Source organism: Cetorhinus maximus, chromosome 32 (genome assembly GCF_964194155.1).
Source record: "Cetorhinus maximus chromosome 32, sCetMax3.hap1.1, whole genome shotgun sequence".
In the NCBI taxonomy this organism is placed as follows: Eukaryota; Metazoa; Chordata; class Chondrichthyes; order Lamniformes; family Cetorhinidae; genus Cetorhinus; species Cetorhinus maximus.
Genome location: NC_135910.1, coordinates 6,463,515 through 6,480,513, shown reverse-complemented (window position 1 = coordinate 6,480,513; position 16,999 = coordinate 6,463,515). Strand labels below are relative to the sequence as shown.

General features: G+C 45.9%; 1 protein-coding gene across 1 annotated transcript in view; it reads left to right on the top strand.

Annotated features, from left to right (window-relative positions):
- Positions 1-16,999, top strand: part of LOC144671280 (ryanodine receptor 1-like) — a 473,493-nt gene that overhangs the window by 150,864 nt on the left and 305,630 nt on the right. The window contains exons 26-30 of the mRNA XM_078533089.1: positions 1,540-1,745; positions 2,528-2,702; positions 4,194-4,402; positions 7,553-7,914; positions 15,392-15,518. Of these exons, the coding sequence (XP_078389215.1) occupies positions 1,540-1,745; positions 2,528-2,702; positions 4,194-4,402; positions 7,553-7,914; positions 15,392-15,518 (1,079 nt within the window). The remainder of the gene's footprint in view (positions 1-1,539; positions 1,746-2,527; positions 2,703-4,193; positions 4,403-7,552; positions 7,915-15,391; positions 15,519-16,999) is intronic.

Below are 16,999 nucleotides of genomic sequence, written 5' to 3'. Positions count from 1 at the left end.
CGGGATTTTCATTTCTAGGTGGGGTGGTGGTGGCACGTGATAACATGAGTCCTACCTGCTGCCCTTTGAAAGGGTTCAGAGGCAGCCACACAGGCTGTTTAAAAGGCCTACCTTGATGCTCGGGGATACCTGGGACATCGTCCCAGTTGTAATAAAAACAGAAAGGCCCTCTATCCCTCACCCTCCACCATTACACGCACACACCTCATCTGTGCCCAGCTCCTGCCTCCCCATGGCCCTTCATATCCTCCATACCACACTAAGCTCCTCCACCATTCTCCATGGCCCCTCATACTCTTAGTGCCACGCTATGGCACTTCCATACTCATTCACCTGCTATACACTCTATATTGAACCAATGAACCCTATAGTATCAATAGGATTTGTGAAAAAGCTTTGAAAAGTAGTCATTCGTTCATAATTTTCTACTTTAAGAAAAATTGTTTTTACTACAGCCCTAAAAAGTATAAACCATCCAGACTCTTTAAAGTATCAATAGCAGAAACTGCAAGTACTTGACACCACATTATCTTGTGTAAGTAAATATTGTGCAATTGACAGAATAGATCACATACAAAGAGCTGTCAGTCGAGCAACGTTTCCTGAGCCTCAGTTTCAACAGAGCCATGGAAATCTGGGCTCTCAACCAAGCCTCATTATGCATCCTTGGGGGCATATGTTGGCATGCAGAGTATGAGGAGCCAGGGGAGGTGGTTGGAATGGCATAGATTGGCATGGGGGGGATTTTGCCTTTTAAGAGGTTCCCTCATCCAGACTATAGTTCACGACACCTCCTGAGGTGCCGTGAACCACAAGTTCTTTAAAAGCTGGCCTGACTCCATGAAAACTGCGAAGGACTAGGATATACCTATCCATGCAATGGAGTCAGCCAAGTTGGGAGTACAGGGTGCAGACTCACGACCCGCACCAGCCCATGCCTTTAACCCACACTGATGAAAATTATGGGAATCCTGGAACCTGGTCCCGGCTGCCAATTCGACACCTCAGTGGAGTCTCCCCGCCTCCATGAGAAACCAGCCCCACATTGCACAGTTCTGTTTCTGTGAGCTGCAGGTCAGTATCCTTGACAGCCCTTTACCTTTTAAAATTGTGCAGTTGCCAATTTTGTCTTTATTGCACTTGTATAATGAACACGTTAAGTCAATTTCTTCAAATATTATAGCTTGGATTTTAATCTAACCCATATCTGGATGGCCTGTTAAATAATTCTGTCGAGGCGGAGAAGTTTCAAACTCGGCTGAAGGCATCTAAAAATAATAAAAGATGTGGGTTTCTCTAACAGCCCCCCCTCCTTCACCTGCCCTCCCAGCCAATGGAAGTTGAGAAGTGCACTTCAGTTACATAACAGGTTTTCTGAAATTGGACAAATCATAGCAGCTTTGTAAATATTTTAAGACTGTATACATCATTAGAGTATTAAATTATTAACACTTGTTACTGTTTTTATGTCCTGTTAAAATGCTGGCTACTTAAAAATTCTATTTTTTAATCACTCATGTTTGTGTTTTGTTGTGCTAGCTGCCCATATCCCAGGTATCGGCCGCAATGAGAAGGTACGGCTCTTCCGTGCTGAGAAATCATACGCAGTGAAGAGTGGGAAGTGGTACTTTGAGTTTGAAGCTTTGACTGTAGGAGAAATGAGGGTAGGATGGGCACGACCTGAGTGCAGGCCTGATCTACCACTGGGTACTGATGATCTCGCCTTCGTGTTTAATGGATTTAAGGTTTGTTGTCATTTTTTTTTCAAGTTTTCTCCCCACCTCTCTCGAAACTAACAGTTCACACTTTGGTGTGGTTCCGAGACAGTGAAAGCCCTCTCTAATCTAGCTTTTCCTGTGAGATTATAGACGTAGAGTAATGTTAAATCTTTAGGACGTGGATGCTTCATAGCCAAGCTTGATAACTGGAGTTCGTGTTTTCTCCAGAAAGGATCACTGGACACTGCACAGATATCCATGGCTCTGTTGAAACAGCTGTGGCCCAGGAAACGTTGCTTGATTGACAGCTCTTTATCTGTGATCTATTCTGGACAGTGATCGAGTGCAAACTCTGGTTGATTTGATCCACCACTAACCAGCTTGGCTTTGAACTTAACTTTTCATTTTAATTAATAATTTACAAAACAAAGTGACACAGGTGTAAACCAGAGTGGCAGAGCTCACCCTTGATTACTTTAACTGCTTTTTTAAATAACTATTTGTTAAGAAAAGGCATAATCATTCCAAAGATTGAGTTTACAGTTTCCTGTGTGTATGTACATTATCATTGGTCACTAGTTGCTTTAGCAGATGAGAAACACTTTTAAATAGCGTAATGGAAAAATGTTCACAAACCTCTGCTTGCCATGAACTACTATGTTTTCATTTTGTAATTTTCAGTTTACATTTAACCTGTTGCTAGTTCGATAAAACTGAATAACAAATGAGTTTCATGCTGGTCATAAGCTCCTAATTATCTCTGTGGTGTAAATTTTTCTTTTGTCCTTTGTCAATTCTTTGTACTACAGGGTCAGCGTTGGCACATTGGGAGTGAACCATTTGGCCGTACTTGGCAGTCAGGCGATGTGGTTGGTTGTATGATTGACTTACATGACATGAACATCATGTTCACGCTTAATGGAGAGATGCTTATCAGAGACTCTGGCTCTGAGTTGGCGTTCAAAGACATTGAAATAGGCGATGGTGAGTTCTGGTTGGGATTTGGAAAGATATAGAGAAGGATTTACTCTGGAGGTGATGAATAGTTTAGTTTCTCTAATCGTACTAAGACTGTAGTATTATCCCAGTACAAAAATGTGGACTACTTAAGCACCAAAATAAAAACACCCAAGATAACATTTTCTTTTTTAAAAAAAACTCCAGAATATCATGAATTCTTTAATCCCGTCTATAACTCTAATGACTGAAAATTATCATTCGACCATTCTAGCAGGTGAGATGGAAGAAAAGTTCAAGGTATTTACTTTGTATATGAGTATACATATCAGCGAATTGAATAAAGGTGATTCAATATTCAGAGCAGTTTAGCAAGGATTCAAAATCTAGCTTGAATTGGATAATATAGCTAGTTATAATGGTGCCTACAAAATATTTGATAATATTCTGTAACACTTGGTAACTTGTAGACCAGCAATGTTAGGTAAACATGCATTAATTATTGAGCTGCATTTTATAGGGTTGAAAATTCAGGACACTATTTATTGCAGCCTTAAAAATATGTTTTTTTTAATTTCAAATGTAGTCAGGTCCAACGCTCTAGATAAGTTAGACATTTTATGATAAATTCCTTCTCAACCAGAAGAAAATTGAAATACAAATAGATCAGGAAATAGCTGAGATTCTGTTGGACTGAGGGGTTCTTGCCCACTAGTTAGAGAAGCAGTTGGGAACCCCTATGAGTTCTGTAGGAGGGGCCCGATGGAATCAAGTCATGAGCACTGCAGGCCTTCCTTGTGATTGAAGTCCCCGGCGGTGGAAGTCCTGTCAGCCAGCTCCAGCGGGAGCGGTGGCAGCTGGCAGTGGTACGCCCACCAGGGGGCCCAGGATCATCGTGGGAATTGGGGGGCAGAGGGTCGGCAACAGGGGTACGGAGGGGTGGCTTTCAATGACCTAATGCCTGGTCCCTCGATCAGGCACAGAGTGCCCGATACTGAGAGATTCCCACCGGGAGGTCACTGGCAAACCTGACAGTGCTTGCTGGGCGACCTTTCGAGGGTGCAGGAAAGCTGTGTGGCTTCCATTTAATCTGAGAGCCACCACCAAATTGGAGTGGGCCCAGGGATAAGGGTGTCAATTGGCTCATTAATGAGCTATATTGACATCCCCTGGCTAGAAATCCCACATCAGCACCTTCTGCCCTCAGACTAAATCAAGGGGAGGTTATCCTGCTGCCAGGGGACTGACATGGGGCCTATTCCATGATTAAGTGTGCCCGACCTCCAGGATTCCTGCTATGATGAGCTGCATTAAATCCAGCCCTTAGTGTTTTTCTGTCGGAGTAGGCATCCTGCATATATTCAATCCTTTCTGTTTTACCCCCTGTCACTTCTGGATGAAAATTATTTTTGCGTGGGTATTAAAAAAAGCACCTGTGGAAGAACTTTGTTGCTGTCCCCAGTTAGTTTGCTCCCATTTCATTTCTGGGTTGTATGTGACATGATGTACCTTTTTCAGGGTTCGTTCCTGTGTGCAGCCTGGGCCTTTCTCAGGTCGGACGCATTAACCTGGGACAAGACGTTAGCAGCCTGAGATATTTCACCATATGTGGTTTGCAGGAAGGCTTTGAACCCTTTGCTGTGAACATGAAGCGGGACACCACAATGTGGTTCAGCAAAAGTTTGCCTCAGTTTGTTCCTGTTACCACAGATCACAGTCATGTTGAGGTAAGGTTTGGAGTAAAAAATATTCAAGTGTACAAGTGATGCGGTTTACTAATGATTCAGCTATAGACAGTAATCAAAATTTTAATGTGAATCTATATAAAACATGAGAATTGGGATTACCGAGTGCAGTTTTAGACTTCATGCTTTTGGAAGGTTACTGAATAATCTGGAATAAAATAGAAAATGCTGGAAATACTCATTAAGTTAGGTAGCATCTGTGGAGAGGGAAAAAGAGCAGGAGAAATTTTAACATGAGGTGAACATGTGGAAGGGTTAAATTGGGAAAAATTCCAAGCATGTCAGAAAGCTGTCTCCAACCTTCTGACTTCTGGGATTTATTAAGGCAGGACAAGAATTGGGTAGCCAACTCTTTCCCAGCAGATGGTTTGGCATCTTAAGTCAATCGATGAGGCTGGCAGCCTTCGATTGAATCTGCTTTGCCAGTTTTGATTTGTATGGCCACAGTGGGAAAATAGGACTCCCAGGCCTTGGGACCCAGCAACTGAAGCAAAGCGAGGCCAGCTTTGGGGAGAAGGTAATTACCGCTACAGCACTGCTTATAGACCAAGAGCAGGAGTTGTGCTCAACCCACCCCCCCCCCATAGATATAAAGGCCCTCGGGGTTGGGGATCGCACCCCACCCTGGGTTGAGAACTAGACACCCAGCGCCTCATGCCCCCTGCCCCAGTACATGTACACGAATTGGAACTACCTGGTTCTGCTGTGTTTACTTCCTGCCCGACTGGAAGCAAGCCAGCCAATCAGGCCAACTTCCAAGTGGAGAAACTGTTAGGGTCAAAAGACACGTGCTGTGGAATTGAGGAGAAGTCCAGACTCCTGCATTACCCGTTGGAAACTCTGTCTTCCCCTACACTCCTGCCCCAAGAAATATCCAGGCTAGTATTTCCGGTTGATGACCTTTCATCAGCCAATCTCAATGGCGTGTCCGGAGATATTATTGGGTGAGTATAAATCCAGTGTTTCACCCAATAACAACAGTGCCCCATCAATCGAGCTAGGTTAAAATAACTCTTCTTAACACTGATTCTTTGTCCACGAGTGTTTCCAGCATTTTGTGTTATTTTTCTACAAAATTGCCTTGAGGCAAGATTTGAAAAACCAGAGTTGTTTTCGTTAAAGCAGAGAGTGACTTGAAGTAACCCTTTTGTACAGAGGGTTGTGAGGCAGTGAAAAACACTGGCCAGAAATCTCCCCCCCATGGGAGGGGTTGTGCGGGGGCAGGCGCGAACCCGATCGGCACCCCCGATCAGGTCCACGTCGCCATTTTACATCAAAGCCCCATTAAGGCCTGTTTAAAAAGTAATTAACTGAGCTGCCCGTCCAATCTTAAGGTTAGCGGCAGGTGAAAAGCCCAGGCGGCCTTCACATTTTTCATGAAACCTCGTCCACGGGCGGGATGAGGTTTCATGAAGGGTTTATTATTTAAATAAAAATTTTTGAAATAAATAATGGACATATCCCAGCTCATGTGACAGTTTCCACATAGGGGGACATGTCCTTAAATTTTTTTCCCACCTTTATTCAAATTTCCATAACTCAAACAAATCTCCCTGAGACACCTCTGTGCCTCAGGGAGATCTCTGTGTCTCAGGGAGATCTCTGCGCTCATTCGTGCGCATGCGCGAAAGAGTGCAGGAAACGACTCATGGAATCCCCCTGCCGCCCGCACAGCGCTTCCGGGCACGTGTCACGATGGGCAGGTCAATTAAGGCTCGGCACGGCTGCGCGCCCACCGAACTGAATATCTGAATGACGTGCATTGACGTTGGGACACCCACCCGACGTCACTGCGTGTCATTTTACATGTCGGTGAGCGGGCGCTGCCCCCCGCTTGCCGATGGGAAAATGCTGCCCACTATTGGAGTTAGTTATTGAAGCAGAGGCTGTGCAAACATTCAGGATATATTAGATAGATGGTTGTAAGAAAGGATGATAAAGAAATGGGAAAATGGTGGGCACAGGGGATTCGGGCTACTGCTCATTGGAAGATAAATGCAAACAATGACTTGTTGAATCAGACAGCCTAATTCTGTTGTGAATTGCCATGTAATAGTGCCTTTAACCTTTCTCTGACACTTTTATGTGCTTTGATTGGATTTTCCCTATTTTTCCCTGATTTTATATTTAGTTAAAACCTAGAAGTTTAGAATATGGATTGAGTATGAACACCAAAAAGACAAAAATAATGGTAGTCAGAAGGAATACATTGGAAGAAACTCGAGTGCAGATTGAAATGGATGGTGTCATGCTGGAACAAGTAGATAAGTTTGTCTGTTTCGGACAAATAACAGAAGATGGCAGATATGATACAGAAGTTAGAAAAGGAATAGCTATAGGCAGAAGTAATTTTGTGAAATGAAGGACGTATAAACAACAAGAAAACTAAAGCTTGTAACAAGGAAAAATCTCAAGATGCTACATTCTATCCACTTTCTTGTATGCCTCATAACCCTGCACAATAAGCAAAGATCGGTGGAAGAAAATAGAGGCCTTTGAAATTTGAATGCTAAGACGTATGCTAAAAATTCCACATACAAGACCATAAGACGAATGAAGAGGTGCTTGAAACTGCAAGAACAAAAAGAACTCTTAAAGAGTGACATACAGAAAAGAAAACATCAGTTTTTCAGCTATTTGACCAGAGCTGAAAAGCTGCAGAGATCTCTTGTAGAGGACAGAATAAAGTAGGGTCGACCGGGCTGTAGTTTAATGACGGATGTCACAGAGTGTTTGCAGATGAGCTACAGTGGAGTGTGAGGATGGAGCAAGACAGACAAGTGTGACATACCATGACAGCAGGTCCGGTAGGAGTATAAGTAGCAGCAGCAGTATATTTAGCTTTATGATTCTATGTAATTCTATGTATTTTGTGTATTGATCTGACTATATCTATGTGTAATCATGACAGTTCTGACTAGTCAATCTTATTGGAGCTGATAAATAAACTCTTGTGTAATTAGTTGAAAGTGAAGTTGGTTTAAAAATCAATGTTCTCATTGGAAATTTGCCCTCAGCACTAATTAAAACTAATTACTATCAGAAGACAAGTTAAATTGCGTTGTTCTATTGACTTCCTTGAGTTCAGTTGTGGAATATTTAACCCTAAAAATTGAATCTGTATTTACGCAGGTTACAAGGATTGATGGAACAGTTGACAACCCTCCTTGCTTGAAAGTTTCTCATAAAACTTTTGGGTCTCAGAACAGCAATACTGACATGCTGTTCTTCCGTCTCAGCATGCCTGTTGAGTTCCATGATACATTCAAGTGCACTCCTGGAACTACACCATTGACCAGAATGACAATCCTAGAAGAAGAAGTCGAAGATATTGATGTGGATTCAGAGTTTGAAGTTCTTAAAAAGTCAGCTAGCCGGACTCAAACTGAAACACCTACCAATGATAAAGAGGGCTCTAAGGAAGCACCCAAGGAGTTGGCTAAGACAGAGAACGATAAAGATTCCTCCTCTGAGAAAAGTAAACCGAAAACGAGGTTAGTATTTTTGTGGCTCTGTGGATAGATTGAGATGGTTGCTGCCAGAAGATATTCCCTTCCCAATTTGATGTCATTCGTAGATTTCAGTCTTGTTTCTTCAAATTCCAAATCCACATATTTGCATATAATAAAAATGGCTTACCATAGACCCTGTGGAACACTACATCTTCCCAGTCTGAGAAACCCTTCATTCCTATCCTTCGCTTTGTATATTCTAGCCATCTCGCTATCTACACATTCCCCTTAATTCCATTCACAATTAACCTTTGCCAAAAATCTCTTCTGTGCTATTTTGTTAAATACTTATTGAAAATCCATAAAAATCACATGCATTGCATTTCTGCAATCCATCGCATTTACATGTACTGATTTTAACTAGAAAGACTATATACCAACTATATCTCAAAATAAAATGTCCAATACAAAAAGGTAAATGCTGTCCCATTTTATAAGGATGAAGGGTATGCTGACAAATTTGCCTTTTCAAAGATATTAGTTCATCAAGCTGGAAGGCACATGTAAAAGATCACCTTTCCCTCCCTGTTTGGACCAGTTCAAACCACAATCCACATTTCTGCTCCAGAACACATGGGGCAGAATTTTATGTATGACGTGCGGGTGGCGGACCCTGCACCTCAGCGCTTAAAATGTCGCGTGTCGACGTCAGCGCGCAGGATCGTGATATTTAGCTGGACGGGCGTGTGATGAAGTGCGACGCGCACCCGCCATTAATTAAAGGCCTTATTAAGGTCCTTAACTCGGCAACCGACGCCGATTTTGAGGCGCCCGTGCGATCTTCGGCTCGGCGCAAGGGCGCAATGGGCAGGCGGGTAAGTGACTTTTGAACAAACCTCATCCACAGGTGGGATATGTGGGCTCAGAGGAGTTGTTAATGTTTTATCTGAAGTATTTATTGCAGAAAGTGTTTTAAACTTGCCTGTGTGACAGTTGGCAGTTCTGATCGATTTCCAACAGCTTTCTCTGTACTTTGAAGCTTCAGCTCATCAGTCTGCAGACAGTAATCCTTATCGGGCCTGCAGCTTTCCGGAGGCCTCCATTTAGCCTGGGGGGTATGGGTTCTGACATCTCCACTGGAGGCAGCTCCTCTGAGGAGGAAAGGAGGGCTAGAATAAGGAGGAGGCCAGGAGTGCACATTCAACCTCCAGGGGAGCCACCTTTGGGAGGCCAGGCGCAGGGCCAAGAGGTAGTCCAAGGTGGAAGGGGCCGCAGAAAACGCCACTATCCTGCTGCCAGGGTATACAGGCTACCTCAATATGACTGAGGTGCAGTGCCGAAGGAGGCTTTGACTATCAAGGGGGACAGTGAACTATATCTGTCAGATGATTGGCCCTGAGATCTCCCCTAACTGTGTGGGTGGACACCCCATGCCAGCAGCTCTGAAGGTCACAGTTGCCCTCCACTTCTATGCATCTGGCTCCTTCCAGGGCTCGGTGGGTGATCTTTGTGGTGTCTTCCAATCAGCTGTCCACACTTGTGTCAAGCAGGTTACAGACGCTCTGTTCAGATGTGCATTGACCTTCACCCGCTTCCGCTGTGACCAGGCAAGTCGGGCACAGCGAGCCAGAGGTTTCGCGGCCATTGCTGGCTTCCCCCGCGTCCAGGGTGCTATAGACTGTACACATGTGGCTGTCAAGGCGCCAGCAGGTGAGCCCGGTGCCTTCATCAATAGGAAGGGCTTCCAATCCATGAACGTGCAGATAGTGTGTGATCACAGGATGCAGATTCTACAAGTCTGTGCAAGGTACCAGACAGCTTCCACGACACCTACATCCTCATACACTCCCAGGTGCCAGAGCTCTTCAGTGCTGCGGCTAGGCTGGATGGATGGCTGGTGGGTGACAAGGGCTATCCCCTCAGAAGGTGGCTCATGATGCCTCTCCACCATCCAAGAACAGAAGCTGAGGAGCGCTACAATAGGAGCCACGGCACCACAAGGGCTGTGGTGGAGAAAGCCTTCAGTCTTCTCAAGATGCGCTTCCGATGCCTGGACCGCTCAGGGGGCACACTCCAGTATCCCCCAGATCACGTCTCTGTGATAGTGGTAGCATGCTGCGCTCTGCATAATCTTGCGCTGGAAAGGCGGGATGCAGTTGACGATGAAGACCTTGACGCAGTGGATGAGGCTGCACATGATGAATCCAGCAGTGGCTCAGAGGATGAGGAAGCACAGGGCAATGATGAGGGGCAGCACGCCGACCCGTTACTACACCAAGGAGCCAGGGACATCCGGGACACTTTAATCCAAAGAACCTTCAGCTAGCTCCGCACACATGGATCTGCAAAACCAGCATTGCCTGGCGCTTCCACATGTGGCACTTAGGTGCTACATCTTCCACCTCATCAGCTGCAACTAAGGGCTTAGTACATAAACATCAATGTCCACTCAAACACTCATGATATGCCTGTGAAAGAGACTAATGCAGCACAAAGGAAACACCCTCAGCCATGGTCACAAATGTGGACTTTATTGCCACCAAAAAAATGAACAAATGTCGCTCTGACGCTGAGAATCAAACATTCCCTAATATATGGCCAACACAAAATCACCAGTGACAAACCCATGGAGTGCCTAACGTGCCTTATGCTCACGTTTGCAGGTGCTACATTGCTTGGAGTGGCTTGTGAGACAGCCTGCTGACTCTGCTGTCCTGTTGGCCTCGATGACCTTGGCGGCTGTCCTTTGGCCTGTGGAGTATGTGCTGGCCCCGCCTGGGAGGGAGTGGCTAGTTCCAGAACTGGCACCTCCCCAGTTGTCGCAGCCTAACGGATGCAATGGTCACTGGCAGAGGGGCGGAGGAGCTGCTGCCCTCATCCGGAGCGCCCTGAGAGGAGCTCACAGCGACGACAGGCAGTTGCTGTGCCGACGTGAGGTCACATTGGACCTCCCTGCTGACCGCAGATGGATGGGCACCGAGCTGGGACACTTGGTGCCCAGAACATCTCCCACATTGCCAATGACCACCTGTAGCCATTAGCACTGTGAGGGCTTGCAGGTCAGACCATAACCCAATCAGATGATTCTCAATCTGTTGGAAGCTCCTCTCCATGAGAGTCGCCAATCTCTCAATGGAGGAAGCCTGAAGCTCTGTCCTGAGGTTCATGCCATCACCCGCACTCTCTGCCTGGATTCCTCCACCACAGAGACCATGTGAAGCACACCCTCATGTAACCCTGCCAGATGCTCCCGTGCACCTTGCCACTTGTCCTGCAGCTGCTGCATGGCGGACATCTCCAGAGGTTCATCATCACTGTCCGACTCAGCATGTGCCTGGTTCCCTGCAGACCTCCAGCTGCTGGCGCTATCGGCACTCTCTGTCCATGCCATCTCCTCCAGCGATTGTGAAGTGCCCTCTCCACTGTGCCCCGGGACACTAGCCAACGTTATAATCCCCACCGATGTGGTAGTCGCTGTGCTGGTGCCTGGCTCGCTGAAACGATGTGACGCAAGTTGCAAGTGATGTCCCTCAGGTGTGGAGGTGGGTGGGGGGGCTCTGGACTTGGTGCTGGCGGCCATGCGATGGTGATGCTGAAATTAACAACAAGGACAGTGCATCAGTTAGCATTCAGTCAGTAACACCATTCAGCCCCCCCCCCCCACCAAACCTGGCTCATAATGCGCTCAACCTTCAAGAACCTAAGGAGACCAACATTGGTGGGGTGGTAAATAGTCAAGAGGAGGCCCAAACATTACATGCGCATACAGACAGGCTGGTCAGATGGCCTAAGGAATGCCACATAGAATGTTATGTGGATAAGTGTGTGCTTAAGCACTTGGGCAAGACAAACAAGGTACGGGAATACATGAGTAATGGTAGGACCGTGGAAAGTCATGACAATTACAGGGACCTTGCTGGGCAGACCCGTTAAGGTAGCAGAACAGGAACATAAGGCGTTTAACAAGATCAAAGCCAGACTTGCCTTTATTAGCTGAGGAATAGAATGTAGGAAAAGGGAGGTCATATTGCAAGTGCAGAAAATGCTGTCAAGGCCACATCTACACTTCTGCATTCACTTGTGACCTGCGCTTCATGGGAGGGATGGTATTGGAGTGGGGAGCGTGCAGAGGTTCCTAGATGCATGCTGGCCTGGAGAGTTGGAGTTATGAGGAAACATTGCATACACTTGCGACATTTGCCGTGGAGCACAGGAGATTGACAGGTCACATTATTAACCTTCATATCGTTATGAGGGGCATAGAACGGGTGGATAGAAGGCTACATTTCCCCTTGGCGCAGGGATGACTAACGTGGTGGCATTTATTTAAGTTGAGTGCCATGAGGTTGACAGGTGAAGTGCTGAGGACCTTTTGGACAGAGTAATGTGGGACACAGTGGCTGAAAGTGTGGTGGAGGTACAAACCCTCCTAAGATGCAATAAGTCTTTAGATGTGCAGCAGCAATGCCATGGCATGTTAGGCCATGGGGATAGTGGTCACAAATGGGATAAGGCGACTTTGGCAGGTGCTAGAGATGTGCATCCTCAAGGGGCCGAGGGATCCTTGTGTATGACCCACACGTCTGACTCTATCAGTCTGTGAATAAGCAGTGTTGCTGCATTAACGATTGCAGCAATCACCAGTGCTTTGGATGGTGGGGAGACAGAGTGGATGGGACTGTGGGCCTCAAATACCTGGCCGCTGCACCCCAGCCTCACCGACACCTACCGACCTGGCCGCTTACCTCCTCCCCAGCTCCATGGCCTGCTCCTCATAAGTGGTGAGGCGCTGCAGCAGGGCGTGCCCACCACCAGTCCGCACACTCCCGGCTATTGTGCTCTATTTTTGCCTGCAGAACAGAGAAGAGCATTTATTGGGGCTGATCGCTCATGTAATCTGCACGTGCACACCACACCCCAACCATAGTGGCCCACCTGAGGCCTCCAGCGGCTCCTGTCCACACTACTGGTGATCAGTCACCAGAAGATAGTACGTCTGCTCCCAACTCCCTCCCCCAACGGCCACCTTGGACACGTTCGGCGTCCATCACTTTGAATAACACACGGGTCTGAGGGTGCCTCAAAGGCTAAGGCCACCTGCTGGGTTAAATGGCCAAGGCCGACTTGGTACTCACCCTTCCAGAGCGCAACAAATCCTTGAAGCGCTTGCGGCACTGCGTTCCTGTGCGCCGCACAGCATCATGAGAGCTCATTACCTCCGCCACCTCCTGCCACGCCTGCTTGGTAACGTGGGGGGTCCTCCTCCTTCCATCCTCAGGAAACAACACCTCCCGACGATGTGACACCTCTTCGAGGAGGGCAGCAAGGCAGGCATCAGAGAACCGAGGGGCACGTTGGCCCCCCCCCCCCCCTGCTGGCCTACCCTGCAGCCTGCCCCCCCCCTCCTCCTCTGCCCTGCCCTCCTCTAGAGCCTGCTGTGCAGACTGGTCGCTAGCCATGGTGAACAGCCTAAAGGAGGCTGCCTGGCCTTTCTTTATACAGACTGCTGGTTCCCCATTGGAACTGGCGGTCTGTACACGCCCGCCGCACATTTGAAATCCCTGCTGTACACGGGAGTCTACAACGCGCTGGGCGGGCCTTAATTGGCCTGCCCACGCAAAATGGCGGCACGGGCCGTTTCGCTGGCGGAGATCGGCTACGCGCCCGCCGCCAATTGGGTCGGGCCCGCCCACCCAACAAACATAAAACTCTGCCCATGGAGTTGCTCCCTGTTGGTGACATCATAGAATGGTATAACAGAAACGTAAAATCATAAAAGTAGGAGTAGGCCATTTGGCCTCTCAGGCCTGCTCCGCCATTAAATAAAAGTGTGGCTGATATGATTGTGGCTTTAAACCCACTTTCCTTGACTCCCCTTTATATCAACAACCTGTCTAATTCGTATAAAGAGAAAGCTGACCTCATGATCTCCTCACAGTGGAGAAAAAATTAGGGTCTGAATTTTCACTCCTGGGTTGGGAGCGCAGATTTGGGACAATTTCCTGCTCTGGAGATCCAACCTGGGGAAAGTGCCCCGGAGGGTTGGATTTTCATTCTGGTAGGGATGGGGTGTGGGGTGAAATGGGAGATGGGCTTTTTGCCCCTGGAAACAGTTAGAGGCAGAACAGGGGCTGCCGGGCTGCAGAGGTGGGCTGGCAAAATGGTCTGTCTCAGTGCTCTGGCACTGTGAGGGGAGAAAGAAACCCAAAAAAAAGTCCTCATTCCTCACACTCACTTAACCCCAAACACACTTCACATGCCCAACCTATGCCACCTCAAGCCCCATCCATGCCAACCTATGCCATCCCATGGCCCCTCATACCCTCCAAGCCAACCTAAGCCCTTCTACCCAGCCCCATGGCCTCCTCATACCCTCTATGCCAACCTGTGCCCCTCCATCCATGCCATGACCCTTTATAGTCCCATTGCCAACTTAATGCCAACTCATGCCCTCCAACCACCACCCTTTGCCTCTACACCCTCCATGCCAGCTCACCCAGTACCTACCGTGGGCAGACCTCTGGTCCTATGCTGAGATTAAAGCTCTTCAGTGCCTATTGATGAATTCACTATTTAAAAAATCACATTGATAATAACCCATTCACAACATTTAACTTCCTTTAATCACTTATAGGAACAAGCTTTTGAATTTGTAGTCCCACTTTGAAGACTTGATATCACATGGCACTGTCGATCAAGCTGTAAACTGACAAGCAACCCAATATGTTAATGATGGGTTGTGAAATCAGTCATGCAGCACTAATCCTATAATGATGCTCCTCAGGCTTATGTCAATAGACAGAGTGAAATAGCAAGCACTGATTTTTTTTCAACACTGCAGCTTTTTTTCAAATATTTAAAGGGACGAAGATTTAAATGCTTTGACAGCTCCCTTGACAGTTCTGTTTGACAGTCTCAGAGTTTGACAGTCCCAATGAGTTTATCCATTTTTTATACACATTCATGCCGATTTTAAACAATCCCAAAGGGCACCTGACCGCTCCCAAAGGTGTCCTGGGACTATATACAAAAGGGTACCCTATCTCTTCAAAGAACTCCGATTAAGTTTTTGCCATCCCCTCCTTGCAAGAATCAGATCAGACTGAAGGCAGCTGCACTTCAACATGCACAGCTGCGCCCATGAACCACGGATGTGCAAAGTTTGACCTGTCCCGTTTCTCCCCCACCAAGACAATGATGGGGTCTGTGTTTGTGTGTGGGCCTTCCGGATTCAGGCCTCTGGAACCATTTTCACAAAGCTGGAGAGCTTCTCCAACCATGCAAGAATTCAAGGCCTAGGTTGTTTAAAATAGTTGAACAAAATTCTTGTGGTACTTTTACAAAAGTTCTTCCCCATATATACTTACCTCTTTAAAGGATGATAATTCTGGCTCGATGAAGCTATTTAGTGAGAATTTGTTTATAACTATCAGTGTTGACTGCTGTATCCTACTGTTTATGACCTAATATTCGAAGACAAGGATCATACTCTGATTCATTTGCTTTTGCTGCATTTTAGGTTCCTATTTAAAAAGAAACCTGCCTTCATTGCTCCACCTCCAGTATTACCGACTGTAAGCCGCCTGATAGAGGATGTTGTGCCAGATGACAGGGATGACCCGGAGATTATTTTGAACACAACAACGGTAAATGGTCAGCTAGAAACAGTAAATGAATTACAAAATGACAGAAACAACTAAACCCATTTCATTCAAAGCTACTGACTGCAGGATGAAATTTTCCAAAGTCACAAAGCACTTGTTAGCAATATTCTCAAGGCAGCAAACACTGTTATCTGTTTACAAAAATGGTTGAACTATTTTATTACGAACATATGAATTAGGAGCAACAGTAGACCTTTCAGCCCTTCTAGCCTGCATTCAATAAGATCATGGCTTATCTGATTGTGGCCACTTGCCTGCCTACCCACTTTGACTCACTTATTAGATAAGAATCTTTCTACCTCTGCCTTAAAAAGTGTCCAATGACCCTGTCTCTTATGCACTCTAGGGAACAGAGTTCCACAGACGCACAACTCTCTGAGAGAAAAAAATTCTCCTCGCCTCCATCTTAAATGAGCGATCCCTTATTTTTAAACTAGTCTCTTCCATAGGGGAAACACCCTCTTAGCATCCACTCTGTCAAGTCCTCTCAGGATCTTGCATGTTTCAACAAGATCACCTCTCATTCTTCTGAACTCCAATGGATACAGGCCCAACATATCCAACCTTTTCTCATAAGATAACCTCTTCATCTAAGAATCAGCCAAGTGAACCTTCTCTGAATTACTTCTAATGCAATTATGTCCTTTCTTAAATAAGTCAGATGATTATAACATTTTAATTTGCTCCCAAGTTCCCTTGAATTGCCAAACATTTTGGGTGTTTTTCAGCTGCTCTCAAGACAATGCAAGCTATAACTAGCAGCATAGATGTTCACAGCATGGAAGGAAACCATTTGGCCCATCATCTCGGTGCTAGATCTTTACAGAGCAATCCAAAACTAATTCTTCTGTACTGCTCTCTCCATTTCTCTATCTTCCTTTGCTTCAAATACTTATTCATTTACTCCTTAAAAAATGCAGTGGTCTCTGCCTCAACAACTCCCTGTGTCCAAATGAAGAATTTACTTCCAACCTCTCATTACAGTTTATTAGTGACAGTTTTACATTAATGTGCCATTGTCACTAACTGCTCAATTAGAAGAAATGGCTGCTATTTATTTCACCTAGCAAGAGTGAGCATGACTTAAATAAATTCCATTAATTTTTGTTAAAATTGGCTCTGGTATCTGGATTCCCAAGTTTCTGATTCCTGGTATCATCCTGGTGAATTAATGCTACGGCTTTAATGTCCTCTCTATAACATGGTATCCAAACTGCACAGAGTACTTTACCTGGGTATAATTATTGAATAAATTTATCATTACCTCTTGTATTTTATATTTAAACCCCAAAATGCTATTAACATTTTTATCCACTGTATTTACATGTACTTGTGCTTTTTTCACCTTTTGATATTTTTCCTCCACTCGTCATCTTTCTATTAAATCTATTAAATATGTACTCCCTATCACTGTTTCTCCTTCTAAAAATATAACTTTGCTATTACATTGCATCTAAAGCTGT